The following is a 26,753-nucleotide window of genomic DNA, read 5'->3' on the forward strand; positions in this document are numbered from 1 at the left end:
CTACTGTAATAGGTTGATGTATGTACAAAGTTTTATAAAGATACCTTGAACGGTTTATGAGATATGCTCCGGAAACGAAATCGGGACGGACACACGGATGGGCGGGCGGACGGACCCCATTTCAATATCCCTCCCTAACTTCGTCCGGCGCGGAATAATTAATGGGATCACATTGTGATTCAATTTCATTGATGCGAAGCATTAATTGTAATATCACATATGCCTATATTATTATCTCGCGCCCATACCGTCCCACCATCTGATGATAAAGGATAAAGAACACGACAGTGCCACGTTTCTCAGAAAAATGTTGTTTGAATGTAGTTCTAACAATAACGCCTGAAAGCAATGAATTAATTGTAAAAGTAAATTATTAATACGCTCCATATAAAATGCATTGACATTGGTTGATAAAACGAACAATGAGGCACAGCAGAAGAATGGGAAAACATCGTTTGGATTTGTTTAAAGGTGCTGAATGAAATGAAATGGGGTTTAACGTCCTACTGTTATGCTCCTATACTGGAGACGGGCATACAGTGTGCTATGAGGGATATTTATATCAAATTCCAACTGTCAAGGGATATTTTATGAGCACACCAATGTGTACACGGGACCTCGGTTTTTCGTCACATCCGAACGATTATACATCTGCCTTTGTCAGGCCCTCCGTCCTGCATCACTGACAGGGGGGAACTACGCCGGAAAAGCTGGATAAACTTTCTCGGCCGATGCAGGGATTGAACACCCGACCTCCAGGCTAGCGAGCCAGCGTCTTACCCATTTAGCCACCGTGACCCCCGTTTAAAGGTGCTAAATCTCTATTCTTTAGTAACTAGAAATGGTCTCAAATGGGTCGCAACACAATCTGATTAGAACACAGATCCTATTTCGTTCCGTTTTTTTTTTAGTTCAAAATTTCGTTTTATTTGTCTGTACTACACTAGGATGTTGTTGTTGTTTATTAAAGATTTAATGTCCAATACATGGAATATGATATTATGGACAGGTTGATTTAATTAAATTATTTACACTTAATGGGTTGAAAATTGATAAAAACGTAAAATAAAAACGTCCGTATATATCAAGTCTCCTTGAAATTGGTAAAAACACAAAATAAAAAGTCCTTGTATATCAAAAAGTCAGTTTAAAGCACACTTATAAAATCGCTGTCGTGAGAAGAGAGGGTGGATCATCGTTTCTCTTTGTCATAATAAAAACAGGTTAAAACAGGAGGTCCTGCTGACTGGACTAGGATCTGGAAGCGTTGTTACAAAACAGGCGTTCTGGGTGGCGTGAGGGATTAGCCAATGAAACCATCTGTTACGGCGACCTCTTAGCGTGCCATGCACGGAACTGTGGGTAAACCACTGGGAACGTTAACGCTGATTGATTAATCAATATCTGACTTCATAGGGTCAAGAGCCGCTCGTACAACCCTTGACATGACCTTGAAATCCAACTGGTCAGTTCCTCGTGTAGTGTAGGCCATCGAAAGTATAAAAAAACGAAACGAAATATAGATCTGTATTTTAACCAGATTGAAACGCAACGCATATAATAATGTAATATGAATGTATATAAACTTATTTACATGACATTGAATGGCAGTCCTTGGCGTCTGGTTAGTCCAGTTTACACCGGTAGTATGCTCCTGTGGGTTATATTTAGCCTCGCTCATCGAGTAGTTTCATTACAAATGGCACTGGAAAGCATTCTGGCACGCAATTCGTATACCAATTTTAAAATTTTCATTTTGTCTTAAATACTGGATATCAGAAGCCCATCTTTTCAGGGTAGGATAACAACATCAATGTGGATTTAAATTGGCCAATGTGTCGTGTTTGCAATACCGAAGATTGTGGAGGATATTAATTTAGCGACAGTTGCCTTTCCATTAAATCCGTAAACATGGCGGCAGTTTGGCGATTTGTACGCGATTTTAATTGCCCCTTATTGCTAGCAAAAACCGCCGATCTACGCCCCACTCATACTAAACTTACAGTGTCTACAACTAGTTCCGCTTGTGAACAGACACTAACCTAGTTGACCTACATTCTTGTGTCCTAAATTGACGATTCTAGTCGATTTCGAGGATTTTGAGAAATACCTATTCTGCTTCAATTTAATAAAATTGAAACGGCTTAATTATTCGTTTGGTGTATGTCAGACGTTATACGGAGTAGAATAGTATTACAAATAAAATAAAACCAAGTACGAACAATCCAAACCATAAGACAAAATTCGAAGTCCTAAAAAAACGGTATAGGCAAAATGGTGTAATCAGCAAATGGACTGTTCACCGTGTACAAAATACACGACAAACAGTGGTAACAGGTGCCCGGAAGAGTAAGCTTACCCTGTCTGGCGCCACACCCGCCATAGCTGCATCCAAACCATAAGACGAAATCTCGGTAAAATAGCGTGTTTGGGCAATGGACTATCCGTATGCAAAGTTCACGTGATGATATAATACCAACTTTTCAATATGGCGGTCAGTTAGGACAGAGATCTATTCTCGAAGTAGAGAAGACAGTGTTATGTGTGCAGAATGTGCCTCACTGCGATGGCAACGCATATCGACATCTGATATTCGCCAACGAAGAATTGCTCATCGATCTGACGAATCCGGAAACGGGTCGTGAAGAACCGTTAGGGGTTTTCCAGTTCTGGATCGAACTTGCCCGAGTTTACAAGGAAAGTGTATTTAGACGATCGTATTGGATCAAAAATCCGAGGTCATGTTTAAAATTGGTGGTAAAATTAAAACTCAATTGCAACCATCCACCGTGTACGTGTTGGTGAATACATGAACGAGGACAGCTGACTTCGATTAAGAGAGAGAAATGGGGTTTAACGTCCAATCGACACAAACTAGATCATTTCGGGACTAACATATGGTTCAATTTTATTTCAATAATTCGCTTGCGCGTAGGGGTCTTTAGCATTGGGGGGAAACCGCAGGACCCGGAGAAAATCCACGAGGTTGGACAGGCGACCCGACTCCTTGTCACGTACAACCGGGGAATCGAAACCACGCCAGACCGTATGATACAGCGCACACGTGCTAACGTCGATTAAAAGTGGGCGGAACCCCGGCTGTCTGGATACAATTGTCTTTATAGCATACGGCGCCGCGCATGCCTGTCTTAATATCACGGTAGGGGCAGAAAACAGTAAAACCGCCATTTTTTTCTTCTGAACGTCAACACTTACCCTCTATAGCTCTACATATAAAACCAAGTTCTTCACTACAATCACCCATCGACCATAAATTAGAGAAAGCCGAGATTTTTACACATGGTTTTTGTTGGGCGAACACCGGTTGACCCTTCTCCCATTGAAACCATTCCGCTTCACTTCCGTCGTTCCACAGGAATCTGCTGGTATCAGTATAGAAACGCAGCCCAATCCAATAAGATCTAAAAAATGAAAACAATTAATACTAAACCTATGCTGTCTGTCTACAATCAGCTCAGCTTGAGAGAGAGAGAAATGGGGTTTAACGTCCACTCGACACAAACTAGGTCATTTCGGGACTAACATATGATTTTTTAAAAATTTTATTTCAATAATTCGCTTACGCGTAGGGGTCGACGATTTTAGTCGAAAATGTATATTTTGAGAATTTTGAGAAGTTCTGCTTTCATTCAATAAAATTGAAAAGTTTTAATTAGTCTTTTTGTGTATAACAGATGTGAATCGGGGTAGAATCGCATTACACAATAGTATACTAATGTTTTAGATATGGCGGCCATTTAGAGCAGAGATCTATTCCCGGAGTAGAGTAGATAGTTCTGTGTATACAGAATATGTGCAATACGTGTTTCCGCCTACTCTGACCCCGTGGATAGCGAGTCAACGTTTTACTCACCGAGCCACCGTGGCTACCCTATTGCGCCGAAGAAATGTGTTTTATTCTGTGAGAGAGTCGAAGGATACAATTATACTTTTCTATGAAAACGCTTCATTTTGATTTACAGTTTGCTATATTGGGTTATGTTACGTTATGTCGTTGTGGATGAGTTCTTGGTAGGGAAACGGGTCCTGGGGAGAGGGGATTGGGGGCAAACTTACAGATTTGATTCGTCTTGAAGAGGATTGGTGACATGCCAGGTGGTTTCTGAGTTTTGTAGTTCCAGTAAGGTGGAATTATTGTTCGCACATTCTTGTAAAGCCATCGTCCAGTTAACTCTTGGTGATGTTAAAATCTCCACTTCAAGAACACCACCTATAACAGAAATAAGATCACCACCAATAACAACAATAAGACCACCACCAATAACAACAATAACACCACCACCTATAACAGAAATAAGATCACCACCAATAACAACAATAAGGTCAATACACATAACAACAATAAGACCACCACCTATAACAGAAATAAGATCACCACCAATAACAACAGTAAGATCACCACCAATAACAACAATAAGATCAATACACATAACAACATTATTGTGGCCACCTACAACAACAATAAGATCGCCACCAATAACAACAATAAGATCGCCACCAATAACAGAAATAAGATCACCACCAATAACAACAATAAGATCGCCACCAATAACAACAATAAGACCACCACCAATAACAACAATAAGACCACCACCAATAACAACAATAAGATTGCCACCAATAACAACAATACACATAACAACAATAAAATCACCACTTACAACAACAATAACATCACCACCAATAACAACAGTAAGATCACCACCAATAACAACAGTAAGGTCAATACACATAACAACAATAACATCACCACCAATAACAACAATAATATCAATACACATAACAACAATAAAATCACCACTTACAACAACAATAAGATCGCCACCTATAAATCAGATCTCCTTTTATAACAATAATTTTACTATCTATAACGACAATAAAATCGCCAACTACAAGTACAATATGGTCCCCTTCCAAATAACAACACTACCATCAACACCTACAACAGCAATAAGATCATCTCATATTACAATGAGGTCATAAAATTGCCACCTATGACAATACGATCACCCCTATAACAATAAGATCACCACCTATAACACTAAGGTCATAAGATCGCCACTATAACAATACGATCAGTACCTATAACAATAATAAGATTATCACATATAACACTAAGGTCATAAGATCGCCACCTATACCAAAAATATCAACACCTATAACAATAAGATCACCACCTATAACAATAAGATCATCGCCTGTAACACCAATAAGATCATCGCCTATAACAACAATAAGATCTCTCCCCTCTCCCTCTCTCCCTCTCTCTCTCCCTCTCTCCGTCTCTCCCTCATACTAAGCTTATTGTTAAATTAAGAAATAAGAAACTTTTTCAATTGTTAGAGAAGAGATAATGCGGTGTATTTAGATTTAACGTGACAGTTTGTCGAGAACCACAATGATTAAAATCGATTGGGAATTATATTATAATTAAACAGGAGAATACCGTTCTCAACATTATTACCAGCTTTACAGGTTTAAATTCAATTGTCTTTAAAATAATACCCTGGCTAAGGCTTGTAAACATCGATGTTGGTTTTCATTTAGAAATAAAACAACATTAAAATCCATAATGTTTCGTGTTGAAAGAAAAATACTAGTACATTGTTCTTGTTAAATCTGTTGTTAAACAATGACACGTCAGTTGTACATGATGGTGAATTATTTGTTAAAAAAAAACATTGTCAACCATAATAAAATAAATTTATAAAGTTTAAAACAATAAATTATTCAAAATTCTGGTGCAAAGTTTTATTCTAACTTTAAACGGTGTTGATCGACATTTTGAGTGATTTGTTGCGACACAAACTGGTCATTTCGAGACTAACATGTGGTTCAGTTTTACTTCAATAATTTGCTTGCGCGTAGGGGTCTTTAGCAGTGGGAGGAAACCGGAGGACCGGTAGAAAACTCACGAGGTTAGACAGTCGATGGACTAGGGAATTATACATATCTTCAAGAAGCTCTGCCGAACAAGACAGAACACGTAGTTAATCAAATAAGAATGGACAGTGGCATGCTGATGTTTGGTGATGCCCGGGGCCACCTCTTTGATTGCATGACCCCACAAGACTCGGGCATACTAAACTTACGCTGTCTGTCTATAATTAGCTCCTCTTGAGAACAGACTCTAAACTAGTTGACCGACATTGAAAACACTAAATATATTTTGAGAATTTTGAGAATTATATCAAATATTCTGCTTTCATCTAATAAAATTGAAAAGGTTTACTTAGTCTTTTTGTGTATAACAGATGTGAACTGGAGTAGAACCACATTACAAAAACAATATACTAATTCATGGATATGGCGGCCATTTAGGTTAGAGATATAGACTCGAAGTAGATAGTTCTCCGGGTCCAGTGCAGAGAAATATGAGAAAGGGAGACTGGGGCCTGTTTCATGAAATTTTAACTAAGATAAAATCCAAATTTTAGTAATTTGATTGGATAATATTAGATTGATTTTAGTGCTTAGCCAATCAAAATTGAAGTATCTACTAAAATTTGGATTTTATCTTTAGTTAAAATTTCGTGAAACGGGCCCCTGATGACATACATACACCAGTTAACAACGTTAATTTTAAATTTAAAAAAAAAATTACTCTCTCTCTCTCTCCCAGATATTGTATTCGTAAACGCCCGATTAGTCCGTTCTATGCGTCTTTTTATTGATTTTATCGTTTGTGAATCAGTCATTATTAATTACTTCTGCATTGTTTTTCTTTGTTCATTACAAATGGCACCCGAAACCGTAGAATGCATGACTTGTTTACTGATTTTAACATGTTCATTATAATTATCTTAATTTTTGGGGGAGGGGGGTTGGATGGCCGAATGGTTAGCACGCGCGCGCTGTATCACGAGGCATGTCATTGAGTCAACTGGCGTGGTTTCGAATCCCCGGTTGTACGTGACAAAGAGTAGGGTTGCCTGTCCAACCTCGTGGGTTTTCTCCGGGTCCTTTCTCTCTTAATTATTGGATATTAGGACCCTATATTTTCACAGCAAGATATTATTTTTAATTTCGAATTTTATGGAAATTTTGAGTTACGGGTTTAGCTCTTTTAAAATATTTGTGATATGTTGACAGTTATTTGCTGGATATCTTGACGGTTGGTTATCTGCAAGGAGGAGGGCGAAAAATTTAATTTGCCGCTCTCCTTATTGATAGTGGCACAGGTTTTCGAGACAGATTTGACATCATTATCAAATATAGACGGTCTGTAATTATAATCATGGAGCCACGGTGAATCGGTAGGTAGGCCCGTGTCTTCATGCACCAATTTGGGGCAGAGCAATAGGACGTTAAAAACAATTTTATTTTAACTTTCATTTGTTCGTTGGGCTGGACACTCTCTCCACCACAGGGGAGGGGGGGGGTAGCATCTGTCATTGTGTCAACTGGCGTGGTTTCGATACCCCGATTGGTCGCCTGCCCAACCTCGTGGATTTTTCTGGGTCCCCCGCTTTCCTCCCAATTCTAAAGACTCATACGCGCAAGCGAATTATTAAAATAAAATTGAACCATTAAACCATGACCTAGTTTGTGTCGAGTGGACGTTAAACCCCATATCTCTCTCTCTCTGTATGAGGTTCAATGGAAATATTAAGATACCCAAACTGGAAGTAGCATATAAGTAAACATGCAACTATCTACCCTTGCTTTTTAACGCAACCAACCTCTTATCACGCTTGTTCCGTTCGTCGCACAATCATGAATATTTACTAAAACCTTTCAAAAAATAAATTAAAATTCAATCCAAACCCCATTTATTCGATTCTGCACCAAGTGACTTTTAATATATATATATATATATATATCTCCACGGAGCCATCAATTAGCTTTTAAACATTACCACACCCGTCTCACACCATATTAGGTCTAATCAAACGAAACAGTGCGAGGAGTATGGTCTCACAGTGGTAAAATTTAATAGCTCGGTCGTGTTTACCCACCTTGACTGAATTTCTATTTTGTCAGAATTAATGAAGACAAAGGAATAGCACTATCAACTGTGTAAAGAAAATGATAGTAAAAGGAAGAATGAAAGTGCCCCTATTTATCCATACATGTTAAAAATAAAAACATCAAAACGAACAATAACGAAATATTAATAATATAAAAAGCTCTACAAAGTGAACATAATGAAACACTTACTCAAATTAAAAGCAACAAAACGAACCATAACGAAATCTATACTATAATAAAAACGACAAAATGACAATACCGAAACAGTTACTGAAAATTAAAGCAACAGAATGAACAATAACGAAATATTTGCCCAATGATAAAATCAACCGGCAATACTATATACCGGAAAACACCGGAAAACACCAGAAAACAACCGGAAAACACCATTTTAAACTGAATACCGGAAAACGCCGGAAAAACACAAAATACCGGAAAACACCCTAAATAATGGAAAACACCCTAAATACCGGAAAACACCGGAAAACACCATTTTATACTGAATACCGGAAAACGCCGGAAAAACACTAAATACTGGAAAACACCCTAAATACCGGAAAACACCCTAAATAGGTAACCCGGAGCCTGGTCCTCTGTGTGCGGTTTTGGACCAAGTGAGCGCCGATTAAGGAAGGTCAAGGTCATTACGATGTTCGTTTTAAAAATAACACTCCCACCCCCCACCCCCAAAAAAAATTCCTATTTGTTTTTCTCCAAAATTTTTTTGCCGAAAAAAAATTTCTGTCACAAAACAAAAATTCGATTTTTCCCGAAAAATTGGTCTTACAAAAAAACATTCCGTAGAAAAAAATTTTACAGAGAAAAATACTGGGAAAAAAAAATTTTTTTTGAGAGAAATTTGGGAGAAGAAATTCTTTAAAAAAATCTGAAAAGAAATTTTTCTTTGACCGTCGGCGATCGCTCGCTTGTATGTTAATGAACTTATTTCATCAGCGCTCACCTGGTCCAAAACCACACACAAGGACCAAACTCCGGGTTTCTAAATAGCTACCGGAAAACTTAGAAGATAAACTGTGCCCGAGATTTTTTTAGAGAGCGCGCCGCGCCGCTCCGCTCCGGTAGGGATCATCGTCTGGGTGGGACGGGGGTGGAATTGTCCAGTAACGTGACGAACATAGATCTTCCGTTCCTCAACCCATATTATTTCCACAGTTATTGTCATTAATCACAAATTACGGGATGATATACGAAAATGCAAGTTTACTTTGAAATAGTACAAATGATACTTTTCCATCTACAATCTTCAGGTAAAAGGATGCAAGTTCTTACACAGTGCAGCATAATTTGTGCAACAGAAGACATCTCGAATATCGATTGTCTGAAAAAACATTTTCTCGGGGACATATTTTTCCGAATACGCATTCGGTGTAAGCCTTCAGCCACCAGGAAGTGGTTAACATAGTAATGTTTATTACGATAGTAGTACATAAAAAAAAATTGGTTGCCTGAGGTTCTCGGGGGGAAAGTAGCCTCATGGGCTAGAGTCCTCTATTTCTCAAACAAAAACCACAATTGCTTCCTTGAAAATGTATCGATCAACCCTTTTCACAGACGTCCAGCTTACCACTTCCCGTCAATGCAGTAAGATAGAATATGTAGTTTTCTCATGGACAATTGGGCGAAAGTTGGGGTTTTCTCAGGGAAAACTGGTCAACAAGTTGGGGAAAAAAGCTCGAAAAGTAATCCAGAAAAAAATCCTATGGAGGTAGACTGATTGCGTCTTTTAAAACATTCAAAACATAATAGTCTCAACAAAATTTTGGAGAAAAAAAATCGGAATTTTTTTATTTCATTTTTTTTGGGAGGGGGGGGGCTATTTGTAAAACGAACATCGTAATGACCTTGACCTTCCTTCATCCGCGCTCATTTGGTCCAAAACCGCACACAGAGGACCAGGCCCCGGGTTACCTATTTAGGGTGTTTTCCGGTATTTAGGATGTTTTCCGGTATTTAGTGTTTTTCCGATGTTTTCCGGTATTCAGTATAAAATGGTGTTTTTCGGTGTTTTCCGGTTGTTTTCCGGTGTTTTCCTGTGTTTTCCTATGTTTTCCGATGTTTTCCGCTATATAGTATGGCCCAAATCAACAAACGAACAATAACGAATTATTTACGCAATAATAAAAGCAACAAAACGAATAATAACGAAATATTTACTATATGATAAAAGCAACAAACGAACAATAACGAAATATTTACGCAATAATAAAAGCAACAAAACGAACAATAACGAAATATTTACTCAATGATAAAAGCAACAAAACGAACAATAACGAAATATTTACTATATGATAAAAGCAACAAACGAACAATAACGAAATATTTACGCAATGATAAAAGCAACAAAACGAACAATAACGAAATATTTACTCCATGATAAAAGCAACAAAACGAACAATAACGAAACATTTACCCAATGATAAAAGCAAAAAAAAGAAAAATAACGAAATATTTACTATATAACAAAAGCAACAAAACGAACAATAACGAATTATTTACTATATAAAAGCAACAAAACGAATAATAACGAAATATTTACTATATAATAAAAGCAACAAACGAACAATAACGAAATATTTACGCAATAATAAAAGCAACAAAACGAACAATATCGAATTGTTTACTATATGATAAAAGCAACAAAAGGAACAATAACGAAATATTTACTAGATGATAAAAGCAACAAAACAAACAATAACGAATTATTTACGCAAAGATAAAAGCAACAAAACGAACAACGGGTAAATATAGTGTTTAACCTTCAACAAGGCCACTTGACTAAATGACAGACCTTATGGTTTCACGCGCACGCGTTAGACCACTGGACCTTCCAATCTCCCTATTTAACGACACAGGGGCACAATTAATTCCTACGCTGGTAACGCAAAACTTATGTATAGTCTTTCTCTCCCTCTCCCTTTCCCTTTGCCATCATAGCAAACTGTATCGGGGGGGGGGGGGGGAGAGAGAGAAATGGGGTTTAACGTCCACTCGTCCACTCGATACAAAGTAGGTCATTTCGGTACTAACATATGGTTTAATTTTATTTACATAATTCGCTTGCGCGTAGGGGTCTTTAGCAGTGGGAGGAAACCGTAGGCCCCGGAGAAAACCCACGAGGTTGGACAGACGACCCTACTCCTTGCCACGTACAACCGGGGATTCGAAACCACGCCAGTCGACTCAATGACAGACTTTATGATACAGCGCGCGAACGCTAACCATTCAGCCACCCCCCCCCCCCCCCAAACTGTATGGCGTATTAATCTAGTAGGTGCACAACAGTACGACATTAAATCCCATTTCATTGTATGTAACTTACCGTTACCGTTGGCGTATATGGTTTGCATAATAGCCGTTGCTACTAAACATATCCCAGTTATCCCCATCCTTAACTATTTTTGATCGTTCTTACAATGTCCGTGTTTTGTCTCCTTGTTTGCGTCTTGGCGTATCTAGTCAACCGTCCTTCTACATGCCCAGTTTATTTCCTCACTTACATCAATACAGGCAAGACTACAGTTTACTTAGTAAACTTGTTCTTCTAAAATATCTTTAATAGCGTTTTTATCTAAATATATATTGTTTTAACGTTTGTTTGAAATAAAAAAAACTTTTCTGCTTTCAATGTCCTTGTTTTCTCTCAATGTTTTGTAGGTTTTAGTTTGTAGTTATTCGTTCTCCTACATCACAAATTCCTATTTTTGGCTTACATCAATTTACTTCTAAAATGTCTTCAGTCGTGGCATAATATATCATTATAAAGTCTGGTGTGTTCATCTAAATATATATTATTATATTGTCTGTTTGAAATTTACGTTTAATCTCCAGTATAAATAGGCCAAGTTCTTAAATGTATGATATTTTGATTCAAGAATATACTTCACTTCCCCAACAAAATGAAAACCGAAGATTAAAAGATGTTGATACTCTGTTGTTTAAATCAGATAATCCGGTTGTAATTTCTGTAAAATCTACCCAGTTCATGTAAATACCACCTGGTACCACCTTCCTTTATGGGATATTCCTAATGGGCTGAGCGCATATGCTGTCGATGCTGGGTTTAAGCCGAATTTACCAACTGTGTTAATATCAAACGTTCTCTCAATTTTCTAAATTTATCCAGCATTCATCTGAAACAATTGTATTTTGACAAACACATATCCATTGAATTTCCTCAAGAAAATGAAAACGGAGACAAAGTCAAAGACTTGCGCGTTTTATCTTAGAAATGCGAGTCTCTCACCTCAGTTTTCTAAATCAATCCAATATTCATCAATTTATGTCCGAATCGTGTATTAAAATTATGAGTCCTCAGATTTCTAAATTTATCTGAAACATTTGTATTTTGACAAACACACATCCAGCGAACTTTCTCTAGAAAATAAAAATGGAGATGAATTCAAAGACAAGAAGTACGCGGTTTATCTTAGAAATGCGAGTCTCTCACCTCAGTTTTCTAAATCAATCCAATATTTATCTGAAACAATTGTATTTGGACAAACAAATATCCAGTGAATTTCCTCGAGAAAATGAAAACGGAGACGAAGTCAAAAACAAGAAGTAGTATATTTGTTTAACGCTTTATAGAACACCACACTGAATAAATACATACTATATACTCCAACTTATTCCAATTATATGGAAGCTTTTAATACCAGCGTAGGCCGTCCCTGTTGCCATACATATAAAGTTGTCCATTTTTTTTATCTTGACAACAATTGCTTTGTCTGGATTTAATGTTTTACATACAACAATAGCTTTCTTTCTGGTTTCACGGAACGCTTGATTTTTGTTGTTGAAACATAATCACATGTATGTAATCTTGTATGCCACGAGGTATTAGTGATGATTTCAGTTTTTAGTTTAAAAACAAAACAAAACAATATCTTCTGGCGATGTCTTAATTGATAATTAAAGACACACACTAAAAGTGACATTCGGCACGCCGAGGTGTGGACGATGATTTCAATCTGACAGTGCCTGGACTGAAAATAAAACAAACTCAGGCACTGGCCTGCATCCACCGTAAACAACGGCTATTGTCGGGTTGTCACTATTATATGGCTGGTTAATCTAGATTACATACCATGACAACCGTCGCAAAACAATATTCTATAATACTTCCGGTTCGAAGCCTTGGGAAGGTGGCCGATTCCCGCACAGCGGGTTAGGCATCAGATGGGTTATAGAAAGAGATTTTGGCTAAGCGTAGTTAACGCTTACCCTAAACTCCAGGCGGAGAGAGAGAGAGAGAGCGAGCGGGGGGGGGGGGGGTAACATCAACTCGACTCAAACTAGATCATTTCGGGACTAACATATGGTTTAATTTTATTTCAATAATTCGCTTGCGGGTAGAATTCTTTAGCAGTGGGAGTAAACCGGGGGACCCGGAGAAAATCCAGGAGGTTGGACAGGCGACTCCGCTCCTTTTCGTGTACAACCGGGGAATATCGCTCTCTCTCTCTCTCTCTCTCTCTCTCTCTCCAATATAATAGACAATATATGATGCCAGACTATTGCCTGAGTTTCAATATGAGAATAAGAATAAGAGTTCCCATTAGAGAAATAATATTATGTTTAGGCTAAGCACAGATAAACCTAACCAAAAATTTCTGAGAGATGATATTGTTTTATATGGAAATAACCTCTCAAAACGGTTGGATCTTCCAGCCACATTGACAAGAAACAACGCCCATACTGTCGAGTGATGTCATGGGGTACCAATAGAATAACAATGTCCGGAATATTAGTTACGGTAGATAACGGTAAAACACGACACAAGACAACACACCCCTCAAATGTCGAGTGTTATCATGAGCTACCTAGGTCAATTGGTAATGGATATATGTCTGGACTTCTAGATCGATACTTCTAGATCGATACAGTCTGATTAAAACACAGATCCTATTTCGTTTCGTATTTTTATAGTTCAAAATTTCAATTTAATTGTCTTTACTACACTCGGATCTGGAAGAGTTGTTATATAACCCGTGTTCTGGGTGATGTGAGGGATTAACCAATGAAACGGTCTGTTACGACGAGTTTTGGGTGATGTGAGGGATTGACCAATGAAACGGTCTGTTACGACGAGTTTTGGGTGATGTGAGGGATTGACCAATGAAACGGTCTGTTACGACGAGTTTTGGGTGATGTGAGGGATTGACCAATTTTATTAAATGAAAGTAGAATATATACTTCTTGAAATTCTAAAAATATATTAAGTGTTTTCTTTAGGCCTGAAATGTTATCTAAATTATTACTTAGACATTAATTAACCTATCCAGACCATAATCAACTCTAGATGGCATCGCTAGCCTGCGATCTTAAGTGGATTGTGAGCCGATTTACTGCATAACTTTCCTTCTCGATTAAACGATTAAATGGATACTCGAGACTATGCTGTTTATCGTACTGACTTTAGTAATGATGACCGAGGTTAGGCAGAAATTTCATTCGCTTAGTTCTCGGTTCATAGTGGATCAATTTGAATGAAATTTTCAGTAAATTGCCTTTACGTTATCTAGTTTTTAATTATTATAGTGAGAACTGCCAACTCGTTATCGAATCTCCCATAATGTATCTTTAACTTAGTGTCTGTTCTCAAGCCGAGCTAATTATAGACAGACAGCGTAAGTTTAGTATACCTGAGTCTTGTGGGGTCATGCAATCAAAGAGGTGGCCCCGGGCATCACCAAACATCAGCACGCCACCGTCCATTCTTATTTGATTAACAACGTGTTCTGTCTTGTTCGACAGTGCTTCTTGAAGATATAGTCCCGAAATGACCTAGTTTGTGTCGAGTGGACGTTAAACCCCATCTCTCTCTCTCTCTCTCTCTCTCTCCAATATATTCGACAATATATGATGCCTGATTATTAACAAGGGAAAACAGATAACCGTACTACCACTAAACAACAAGACGGAGAGAGAACATTGGGTTTAACGTCCACCCTACAGAAAGTAGGTCATTTTGGGACTAACATATGGTTCATATTTATTTCAATAATCCGCTTGAGTGTAGGGGTATTTAGCCGTGGGACGAAACCAAAGAACCCGAAAACTCCCACGAGGTTAGACATGTGACCCTACTCCTTGTCACGTACAAGCGAGAATCGAAACCGCGTCATTTGGCTCATTAACAGATCTTATGATCGAACTCGCACGCATTAACCATTCGCCCATTCCAGTAACCCCCACCCTACACAAGATGAGTCGACTCTTTTTTAATAATATATATTATAACACGTGTTGTTTAAATCATGGTTGCTAAGGACAACAGAGAGATTAGACAGATGAAATGAATGATCTCAAAACTAAACTCAATATTCCTCAATTAAGGTCTTCTGGTTAAATTTGTCATTGTACAGTTTTATAGAACTCGTGTGCTGAAAACATCCATACAAAACCCACATTAAACCTAGCCAATTACAATTTCTAGTTATTTATCCAAATAAACACTAACTTTAATACTTTTTTTTAATTTTGCAAATAAATTTTTGAAACAAGAGTAAAATCGATCGTCAGATAAACAAAGCCTTTGTCGTGCATTTCAGCAAGATGTAATGTGTATACCGTATCTAATGTATTAAACGTATTGTATACTTTCCTCTGATTTACCGTCTTGCCTATAGATATAAGTATTGCAGGCACAGTGCTTCCACTGTGAGGAATCCTATGGGCAAAACACACTTCCCTCTTACGGCAATGAAATGAAATGAAATGGGGTTTAACGTCCTACTGTTTTGCTCCGAATTAGGCTAATGAAGACGGGCACACGTCATACAGTGTGCTATGAGGGAAATTTTGCCCGGACAGCGGCACTATGGCCTACTCTTATATCGAATTCCAACTGTCAAGGGATCTTTTACGTGCACGCCAATGTGTACACGGGACCTCGGTTTTTCGTCCCATCCGAACGGCAAGGGCCGGTAACTCAGTGAATAGTGGTTATATCCAATGGCCATATTATTGGGGGTAGCGTTAGATAATAAGATAGTAAAGTCTATTATTGTGTCAAGAGGCCACGCTTGTACGTGACAGTCGCCTGCCCAGTGCTCACGCTGGGTTTCATTTTTTTCCCGCCAATTTTTCATTTTAATTTATTAGCCATATATTTTCCCCGCCAAAATAAAGAATAAATATCTATTAGATTTTTTCAGTATTTTTTTTTTGTCCCCCGCCTTTCGAAGAAAGCAGGGGACTATTAAAATGGGTTCGTCCGTCTGTCTGTCCGTCTGTCTGTCCGTCTGTCCGTCTGTCTGTCCGTCACACTTTTTGGGACACAATAACTCTCTTCCTAATTGAGCTAAAATGTTCAAACTTGGTGTATGTGTTTATTAGGTCAATGCCTTGATGGAGTTCGAAGATGAGCATTTTCCGCTTAGGGTAAGCAGAGATAAGCAATTTGATTGGTTGATGCTTTGGGACACGATAACTCTCTTCCTAATTGGGCTAGAATGTTCAAACTTGGTGTATGTGTTGATTAGGTCAATGCCTTGATGGAGTTCGAAGATGAGCATTTTCCGCTTAGGGTAAGCAGAGATAAGCAATTTGATTGGTTGATGCTTTGGGACACGATAACTTTTAATTGAGCTAGAATGTTCAAACTTGGTGTATGTGTTTATTAGGTCAATGCCTTGATGGAGTTCGAAGATGAGCATTTTCCGCTTAGGGTAAGCAGAGATAAGCAATTTGATTGGTTGATACTTTGGGGCACGATAACTCTCTTCCTAATTGAGCTAGAATGTTCAAACTTGGTGTATGTGTTGATTAGGTCAATGCCTTGATGGAGTTCGAAGATGAGCATTTTCCGCTTAGGGTAAGCAGAGATAAGCAATTTGATTGGTTGATGCTTTGGGACCTGATAACTTTAGTTCTAATTAAAAGGGAGAGTGAGGACACTTGGTGTATAGCTTTATTATATCAATACCTTGACTAAGTCTCGATAATGAGCATTTTCTGCTTAGGGTAAGCAGAGCGATAAGCAATTTGATTGGCCGAGACTTTGGAACACATTAACTCCTTTTCTAATTGAGCTAGAATGTTCAAACTTGGTGTAGGTGTTTATTAGGTTAATGTCTTGATGGAGTTCGAAGATGAGCATTTTGTGCTCAGGTTAAGCAGAGATAAGCAATTTGATTGGTCGAGACTTTAGAACACAATAACTCTCATTCTAGTTGAGTTAGAATGTTCACACTTGGCATAGGTGGCTATTAGGTGAATGCCTTGATGGAGTGTGAAGATGAGAATTTTTTGCTTAGAGTAAGCAGGGATAAGCAATTTGATTGGTTGATGCTTTGGGACACGATAACTTTAGTTCTAATTAAGTGAGAGTGAGGACACTTGGTGTATAGCTTTATTATATCATTACCTTGACTAAGTTTGATAATGAGTATTTTCTGCTGTCATGTCATGGCTGAGTTCAATTATTAACATTGGTCGATGCTTTGGGACAAGATAACTTTGATTCTATCTGATAGAGAGTGCTGAAACTTAGTGTATAATTTGATTGCTCGATACTTTTGAAAAAAATAAATGTGCGATTAATTAATGTGTCATCTATTTATTTTGGGATTTCGGCGGGGGACATCAGCCTCACTGTTGGCTTGTTTACATAAGTACATACAATATACATATGATATTATAATTTACAAAATTCTTCTCTGCTTTGCAGAAGCCCATTTTTTGAAAGCTTTTTCAACATCTGGGTTAACCACTTTTCCATTACTTAGTAACATTAAATTACACAGTGTATTTGTTTTTAATGAATATCTGTATATCTGAAAATTTCCATTCATCCTTAAAAGATCTACCTTTTCATAATGCGCTTAAACAAAAATGGATAATCGAGACTATGTTTTATTATTGTACCGACTTTAATAATGATGATCGAGGCTATGCATACAATTCAAAAGCTAATATCTCGGTCCAGAGTGGAGCAATTTGACCTCGAGGGTTTTCTCCGGTTTCCTCTCACAGACAAAGAACTCTACACGCTAGCGAATTATTGGAATAAAATTGAACTATCTGCTAGTCCCGAAATGGCCTAGTTTGTGTCGAGTGGACGTTAAACCCCATTTCTCTCAGAATACTGATAATGTCATTGACTGATCACTAAAATCAAAATTCTAGCGCTTGGCCAATGAAATGCTTGTATTCGTAAATAATTTTGTAGCAGTTTTTTTTAATATTGTCAAAATGAAATGTTCACAAGTCTATACAGGGTTGTGTGTTGGCAAAGTAGTCTACCGCGTGCACTTCGGGTCATACGGTATTATATATTTGCCTGGGGAACGAAATATAGATCTGTAGTTTAAAGGGGCAATAACACTGGCTTGAAAGCTCCAGAAAATAAATAATATCTCTATCCAAGTACTAGATGTTTAAGTGTCCTACCTGTTGTGTAAATTATCCATTACATCCTATTTTACTTGTCCAGAGGGTTCGAATATATTTTTTAATCGAAGTTTCATTTGAAAAGGTTTACGTTAGACGTTTCAAATCATTATGTTGAATTTTTCAAAATTTTTAAATAAGGTGTGTTAAGATGAAATTTGTATCATCAATTAATTGAATATTGTAAAATAGTACAATTTGTTGACCAGAATAAAGATTAGGACATATTATTCAGTTACAACAAGAGTGATATTGAGCCTTTAATCAGATTGCATACAGAGAACTATCTACACTACTTCGAGAATAGATCTCTGTCCTAAATGGCCGCCATATCCGGTTCACATCTGTTATATGAAATGAAATGGGGTTTAACGTCCTACTGCTCTGCCCCTATACTGGGCTAATGAAGATTAGCATACGCCATACAGTGTGGTATGAGTGAAATTTAGCTCGAGCAGCGGCACTATGACCTACGCTTATATCGAATAGCAACTGCCAAGGGATCTTTTACGTGTACGCTTCAAGCCCTCCGCTCTGACCCACTAACAAGGATAAACCTCGTCGGAAAATCCGATGAACCTAACGTCCAATGCAAGGATCGAACACACGACCTCCAGGCTAGCGAGCCTGCGTAAGTTTAGTATGTGTTAGTGAGTCACTTTGGCTTCTATCGGAGCTGACTTAGAGACCCCAGTTTGGAATATAAAAGTTTAAACAGCACGTGCGCACTGTATCATAAGGCCTGTCATTGACTCAACTGGCGTGGTTTCAAATCCTCGCTTGTACGTGTCAAGGAGTAGGGTCGCCTGTCCAACCTCGTGGGTTTTCTCCGGGTCCTCCGGTTTCCTCCCACTGCTAAAGACCCTACGCGCAAGTGAATTATTGAAATAAAAATTAAACTATATGTTAGTCTCGAAATGACCTAGTTTGTGTCGAGTGGACGTTAAACCCCATTCTCTCTCTCCCTTTCTCTCTCTCCCTCTCTTTCTCTCTCTCTCTTAACCAGCTGGGCGTTTATTAGATTAAAGACGGTACAGTAAATTATTTTTTTTTTACGCGACAGACTATAAACATAATTACTCGCAATTCAATACATATATAATAAAGCTTTTAACACCAACAAAAAATATCTTAACTGAATTTAATACGAAATCTTTTAAAAACGAAGAGGACAAAAAACAAAACTAACATAAGGATTCGCTCCCAGAAGGAGCCACGGTGGCTAAGTGGGTAAGACGCTGGCTCGCTATCGCGTGTTGATCCCTGCATTGGATTGTCGGACGTGGTTTAACCTTGTCAGTGATGCAGGACGGAGGGCCTAACAGGGACAGCTTTCTAGTCGTTCGGGTGGGAAAACAAAAGAGGTCCCGTCCCGTGTATACATTGACGTGCACGTAAAAGATCATTTGACAGTTGGAATTCGATATAAGAGTAGACCATAGTGCCGCTGCCCGGGAAAAAATTTCCCTCATAGCACACTGTATGGCGTATGCCCGTCTTCATTAGCCCAGTTGGGGCAGAACAGTAGGACGTTAAACCCCATTTCATTTCATTTCGCTCCCAGAACAAGGATCGGTGTTTCTGTAGTCAGTTTTGGTTATTAAATACCCAAGATAATCAATATTTGGAGTACTAGTAGTTCGTAGGGTTTGATGTCCGCTTCCACCGGGGGTGATATCGCGGACAAATGGTAGGGTCGCCTGCCCAACCTCGTGGGTTTTCTCCGGGTCCTCCGGTTTCCTCCTACTGTTGCAGTTTAGACATTATAAATACCTGAGATTCACATGAAATTGGGAGGTTGGATTCCCGAATGGTTAGCGCTTGCGCGTTGTGTCATAAGGTCTGTCATTGTGTCAACTGGCGTGGAGTAGGGTCGCCTGTCGAACCTCATGGGTTTTCTCTGGGTCCTCCGTTTTCCTACCACTGCTAAAGATCCCTACGCGCAAGCGAATTATTAAAATAGAATTGAACCATATGTTAGTCTCGAAATGACCTAGTTTGTGTCGAGTAAACGTTAAACCCCATCTCTCTCTCTCCCCTCTCTCTCTCTCTCTCTCTCTCTCTCTTTCTATGAAATTAACTTCAAAAACTCTGACTCTAGTTAAAGATTTAAAAATGACTTTAACGGTAGTTTTTAAATAAATCCCTAATCTGATGTTGTAACCTTCATGACATGTCTTTATATATATTATTAATAAACTATAATCTATATTTAACTTTTTTATTTATTTAAGTCACCATTTCAACCTCACATCAGCTATTTTTATCTCAGTAATCTCATTTTAATTATCACCCCTGTCGAGAGCTACAAAAGAAACGCTTTATAAAAAGTAGCCGATTTCGTATATTCATGGACATAAAAAGTGTGATGGCCATTTGAATCTTACCACAAAGGATTAATGAAACCGCTGAGAAGGGAGGATAAACAATTGATCTTTAAAAATTCAAAAAATAAAAGAAATTAAAAAGGCGTGTTCGACTAGTATAAATAGTGGTTATATGTAACTTTAGTTTAAAACCGTCATCGGAAGACTAGTTCAACGCATCGATACCTTTTTGGTGATCTCTCTTATTCGTGGAGTATTTGGAAACTTGCGAACTTCTGACATTACATTTCAAGTGAGTTTGTATTCTTAAAAAGCCAAAGAAAACATCTGATCAAATAATTCACCGGCCATATAGAAGACGGGACCAGTCATTGTTATATAGAAGACAGGACCAGTTATTGCCATATCGAAAGAAAGATTTCAAGATGCTGCTGACCGTACGTCTGCTCACCTTGTTCCAGTTCGTCGTCTTACTCGGTAAGTAACTATTACTTCTAGAACAGTAAATACCACTTCTCGTTTGTGGGGGGATGCACATAAAAGATCCCTTGGCAGTTGGAATTCGATATAAGAGTAGGCGATAGTGCCGTTGCCCGGGCAAAATTTCCCTCATAGCACACTGTATGGCGTATGCCCGTCTTCATTAGTCCAGTATAGGAGCAGAACAGTAGGACGTTAAACCCCATTTCATTTCATTTCATTTGTGGGGGGAAACGTTCGTACAAAGTTGAAATCGCTTTTTAAACAACAATATTACTATCATGACGTACACTTGAAGGGGCATTATGGGAGATTAAAGAGTTGACAGTTTTCGCTATAAAAGTTACAATAGTCAATAATATCTGAACCGAGATATTAGCTTTTAAATTTTAGTCTAGCCTCGATCATCATTACTAAATTCGGTACGATAAAAAAAAACAAAGTCTCGATTATCCATTTAACGTTTAATTATTTTTTCAAAAAATGTATTCCAATCCGTTAAATATCGCAGGCTAGCGATGGCATCGAGAGTTGATTACGGTCTTGTCATGTTAATAAATGTTTACTTAATAGTTTATATAACATTTAATGCCAAAAGAAAGACCCGCAGATTTAGCTCTTGCATAATGAATGTTTAATGGATAATCGTCCGAAACGCCGCTGTCAGGGTAATATTTCCCTCATAGCAGAATACAAGGTTTACTCGAGCATTCATTTGCCCGGTTGGTGCAGAAAAGTAGGACGTTAAATTCCATTTTTGATTATCACTAAGCGTAACTAACGATATATAATGCGAGAGAGAGAGAGAGAGAGAGAGAGAGAGGGGTGGGTGGGGGGTAACGTCCACTCGCTCGACACAAACTATGTCATTTCGAGACAACAAAATGGTTTAATTTTATTTCAATACTTCGCTTGAACATTTTAACATGATGACCATGTTTATACTTTCAGACGACATTAATGGGGCTGTCATTCTCCACAAGACCCCGACGGTGATGGTGAACCCTACAGGGCACAGACCGACGCTAGCATCATCCCTTGTCAAGAGATCAGTGGACTTCAAGCACGGATATCATAACCAATACAAATTCCTGCTCCCTAGATTCAGACGAAGCGTCTCTAATGGCGACAAAGCGTTCCACACGAGTAATTACTTCCCTACTGCCCCGAAACAACAGAACGTTTATTCCCCACCTGCACCATCAACTTCTTCAGCATCTTCGACAAATCAGAACTGGAATCTCAGGGCACTAGAGGATGACAACTATAACACAAGAGCCAATAGAATGACCCAGGAAGATGATTTTTATAATGCGGCAAGAGGAAGTCTATTATATGCCGAGGATGATTACTATAACTACAACAACCAACCTAGTCGATTTCCATCTGGGTCATCCTATTACCGTCAGCCATATTACGAACATCAGGGTTATCAGAACCAGAATATACAAACGGGCGGTCAGTACGAGGACGATAGAAAGAAACGCGCAGCGTCTGCGCTAAAACGGTCCAACAAAAGCATGATTAAAAAGCGCGAGGTAAGTCTGAGCAATTTACAAATTCAGGATTTTCCAACGCAACAACTCGGCGAAAGGATACTTGGAAACAGCGATAACTTGAATAATGGACAACTTGGTGTCACAGGCTTTGATAACCAGGCTCTTGGTAACGTAGCGTATATTGATGATAATTACTCGAATAACCAGGGTTTTGGTAATGCAGGGTATTTTGATAACAATTACTCGAACAACCAGGCTCTCGGTAGCACCGGATATATAGATGATAATTATTCAAACAACCTTCAAAACCCGAACAACCAGGCTATCGGTGGCTCCGGTTATATCGATGACAATTATTCAAACAATCAACAATATTCGAATAACCAGCCACTGGGGATTGCAGGTTACAATGACGATATTTTATACGCGAATAACCAGGGTGTTGGGAGTACTAGATATATGGATGACGACTTCGTAAATCAACCGATCGGCTCCACAGGTTTAACCAACAGTCAAGGGGTAGCTAACGCCGGATATTATAGCGATGATTATACCCCGAACAACCAGCCACTCGGGGCAAACGGAAACTCGAATAATCTTCAACTTGGCGGCGGGGGTTTAATAGATGACGATTTTATAACTAATGGCCAACAGATAGGAGGCGTTGCTGGTGGCAACCAAGCTGACCAGATGGGTGGAGTTGATGGGGTACTTTCACAAGTTGGGCGGCGTGTTATTGAACACTCTTGGCCGGGTAGGCAGGTCAGTGGAGTCGGTGTTCAAGATGCAGAAGATGTCGCAACTCGACCAGTTAGCGGATTAACAGGCGCTGACGTGCATCATCGAGGTCGCTACCCATATTTATCAAACATCTTTAATAAAAGACCATTTCATCTCGGGGGGGCTGGTGAACAGAGACCAATTGCCAGCGTGACGAACAACCCCACCGCAACTGTTGTCAACGTCACAGACATACAATTTCCGCAGCCGAATCCACAAAACAATGGCGTCCCAAAACCAGGAAGATACATCAACACCCCGGACAATCCTAATCTAGAAGACAAACCAAGAACGCGGGTCAATCAGAACCGAACGAATTCAGGCGCACCGTTACCATTGCTACCACCGAACGCTGTGCACGAGACAAGAAAGAAGCGCGACAACTCTGATTGGTTTAATAATATGTTTAATGGACGAGGCGACGACTATTCATCTCAGGTTGGTTTACGGAATCAAGCCATGGATGATGATTATTATTATTATGCAGTTAATTTTAATGGCGGTAACGCTGGTGATGATTACAATGACTATTTTAACGGGTTTCAACGTGCAGACCAATTTGAGGAAGATCGAAAGAAACGTGATATTGCATTGAAATCTCGAACTGACAATCAGATAAATAAGGCTTCACTTGTTGGATGAGTTACCAAAATTATTATGTTTATGCCTATACAAATGTTTCACTTTTTTGCTTAGTGTTGCATTCTAATTAATGCAATGATTTATTAATTGGAATATAGAAAGAAATATGGCTAAATTGGAATAAGGTAAAAAGATATGGCTAAAGTATCTTTGACAGAGGGTCAGAGTTAGGGTTCGTGAAAACAGTTACTCCGATATGCCATTTTGCGCATATGTTCTATGACATTTTGTCCTGTGGATAGCCTATATGCCCTGTGACTTTTTGCCCTGCGTGCAGATGTTCCGTGACATTTTGTCCTGTGGCGTTTTGTCCCGCATTCATTTACAAGGATTAATGATTCCCAAAATGACGACGAAATACGGTTTCAGTTGTTACATGCCAAATATCGTGTTTTGTTAATTAATTGTTTCTATTTCTATTGTTTAATTGTATAATTATTGTTGTTTTATAGCATTCGGAGAACGAATGTTGTTTTGTATTCTAACGTGTAGAGAATGAATGTTGTTTTGTCTTATAACATATAGAGGATAAATGTTGTTGTCTTTTATAACATATTTAATGTTGTTTTGTTTTACAGCATGTGAACAATAAATATTGTTTTGTTTTATATCGAAAATTAAATGTTGTTTTGTTATATGACATATAGAATGTTGTTTTAGAAAACCATTGTTAAAATTGTTATATTGTTTATATATAATCATATATTTGAATGTTTTCAATAAATCATAGTTCAGTTAAATTGTCTCCATTATGTTGTTAATGTATCCATCAATACCTATTACAGGGGTTGACATAGCTGATGAGGGAACGGGTTGCCACCCCACCCCACCCCCATTCCCGATGTTCTCTCGCCCCATGCGTTAGATTATTGTTCTGAAAAACTGACTGTAAATGTGCTTCCTTAGTACCAAACCGCCAGACAAATGAAATGAAATGGGGATTTAACGTCCTACTGGTCTGCTCCGAACTGGGCTAATGAAGACGGTACCAATACGCCAGAGACCGCGAACCATCACAAACAGATATCTGGCACATCTTTATTTGAAACAGTTCTTTGCGCAAATGCGTGAAGACAATGAGACTGAACGTGGAGAAACCCCTCGAAGTTCGGTAGGCGCATCCACTCCTTACCTCCCAACAATTGAATCGATGAGAGACCAGTATATGTCTTATTTACAACTAATGCGGGTGAACGGGGGCACTCACTGAATGAAGTGGGGTTTAACGTCCACTCGACACAAATTAGTCATTTCGGGCCTAACATATGGTTCAATTTTAGTTTAATAACTCGCTTGCTCGTAGGGGTCTTTAGCAGTGGGAGGAAACCGGGGGACCCGGTGAAAGCCCACGGGGTTAGACATGCCATTTATGTCCTAAAAGGATGGAAGCAAAACCGAGTGTCTTGAACAGGTGACTAACGCAGTCGCAATATAATGTAGCTCTCAACGAATAATGTCAATCAATACGCTATACCCTTTTTTTGTTTTTGTTTGGGGGGGGGGGGGGCATCCTGTCATACTTGGTTTTTACTGGATTTAGGGGGTTCTTTTGAACACACAATTCAAACAAAGAGATAAACAAGAATATGAGAAAGATTTATTTTTAACATATGTTCATATCACAGATTTTGGGAATACCGTTCGGGTTAGATAATGCGCCACCCACGTTTCCTTCTACGTTCCTGCTTTTATCAACACATAAATACGATTATATGTAAATATGAGCATAATAAATGGTACCATGAGTAGATAACAATAAACATACATTCAATATTATTTGTCAAACATTCTACATTTGTTGTAGTTATTGATTATTATGCATAGCATTGATATTACAAAATGCCCGTTCATGTAGAAAACGATGATTATCGTACGGAAAGCAATGAGCGTCCATAGTAGTTAGTGTACAAGAAAACAGTCGCCGTTGCTTGTTATTGTTTTTGCTTTTTTTTCAAATGTAACGGTTGCTGATCCGGAAAAGGTGTTTTGTAGAAAATAATTCGTCATTAGAAAAGAGGTTGGCACACATTGTTCGATTTAATTGGACGGAATAGATACTGCAGATTCCTTTAAACGGCCTAGGAAACGTTTTTGACTTGAATTTGACTGAAACACAGTCCCATAGCTTCACAGATTGGCGCCAGACAACAGTTAATGCAGGTTCCGAAGAATTTCTGTGCACAACCCAAGTTGATCATACAGACTCTCAAGCACGGTGTGATCTGCCAGACGTGTTGGAACGTGATCATGGCGAACTCACATCCCCAGCATAGAGCAAGAGGGAGACCACACAGGAACGTAAGGAACATGTAACAGCAGTTCTTGCTGCAGTTGAAACACTTGTATGAATTCCTCCAGACACAGTCAGCACTGTGGGCACCTTCTGGTTCAGCCAACACATCTTCAAACATAACCTGAAATCAAAAGAAAAAAATGGCATTTGAAATTAGGGCTGGGGAAAATCATGACACGTAAAGCTGCCTTCTCGGAGTTAACGGTTTCAAATTAAACGGAGTTTGACGTCCGCCTTTCTCACCAACTGGAACAAGAAAGACAGAACACATAGCCTTGCGATCAGATTAAAACTTTTTGGTGTACAACTTTATTAGTTGAGCCT

General features: G+C 38.6%; 1 protein-coding gene across 1 annotated transcript; it reads left to right on the top strand.

Moving 5' to 3' along the window:
- The first annotated feature begins 20,936 nt into the window (after nucleotides 1-20,936).
- LOC126827528 (probable serine/threonine-protein kinase clkA) lies at nucleotides 20,937-24,876 on the top strand. The gene is made up of 2 exons (XM_050556982.2): nucleotides 20,937-21,212; nucleotides 22,167-24,876. Exons 1-2 carry the CDS (start codon nucleotides 21,161-21,163, stop codon nucleotides 24,134-24,136), a joined length of 2,022 nt encoding a protein of 673 aa, XP_050412939.1. The 5' UTR covers nucleotides 20,937-21,160; the 3' UTR covers nucleotides 24,137-24,876.
- Nucleotides 24,877-26,753: the final 1,877 nt, after the last annotated feature.

The sequence above is a fragment of the Patella vulgata genome, chromosome 7, assembly GCF_932274485.2.
Source record: "Patella vulgata chromosome 7, xgPatVulg1.2, whole genome shotgun sequence".
In the NCBI taxonomy this organism is placed as follows: domain Eukaryota; kingdom Metazoa; phylum Mollusca; class Gastropoda; family Patellidae; genus Patella; species Patella vulgata.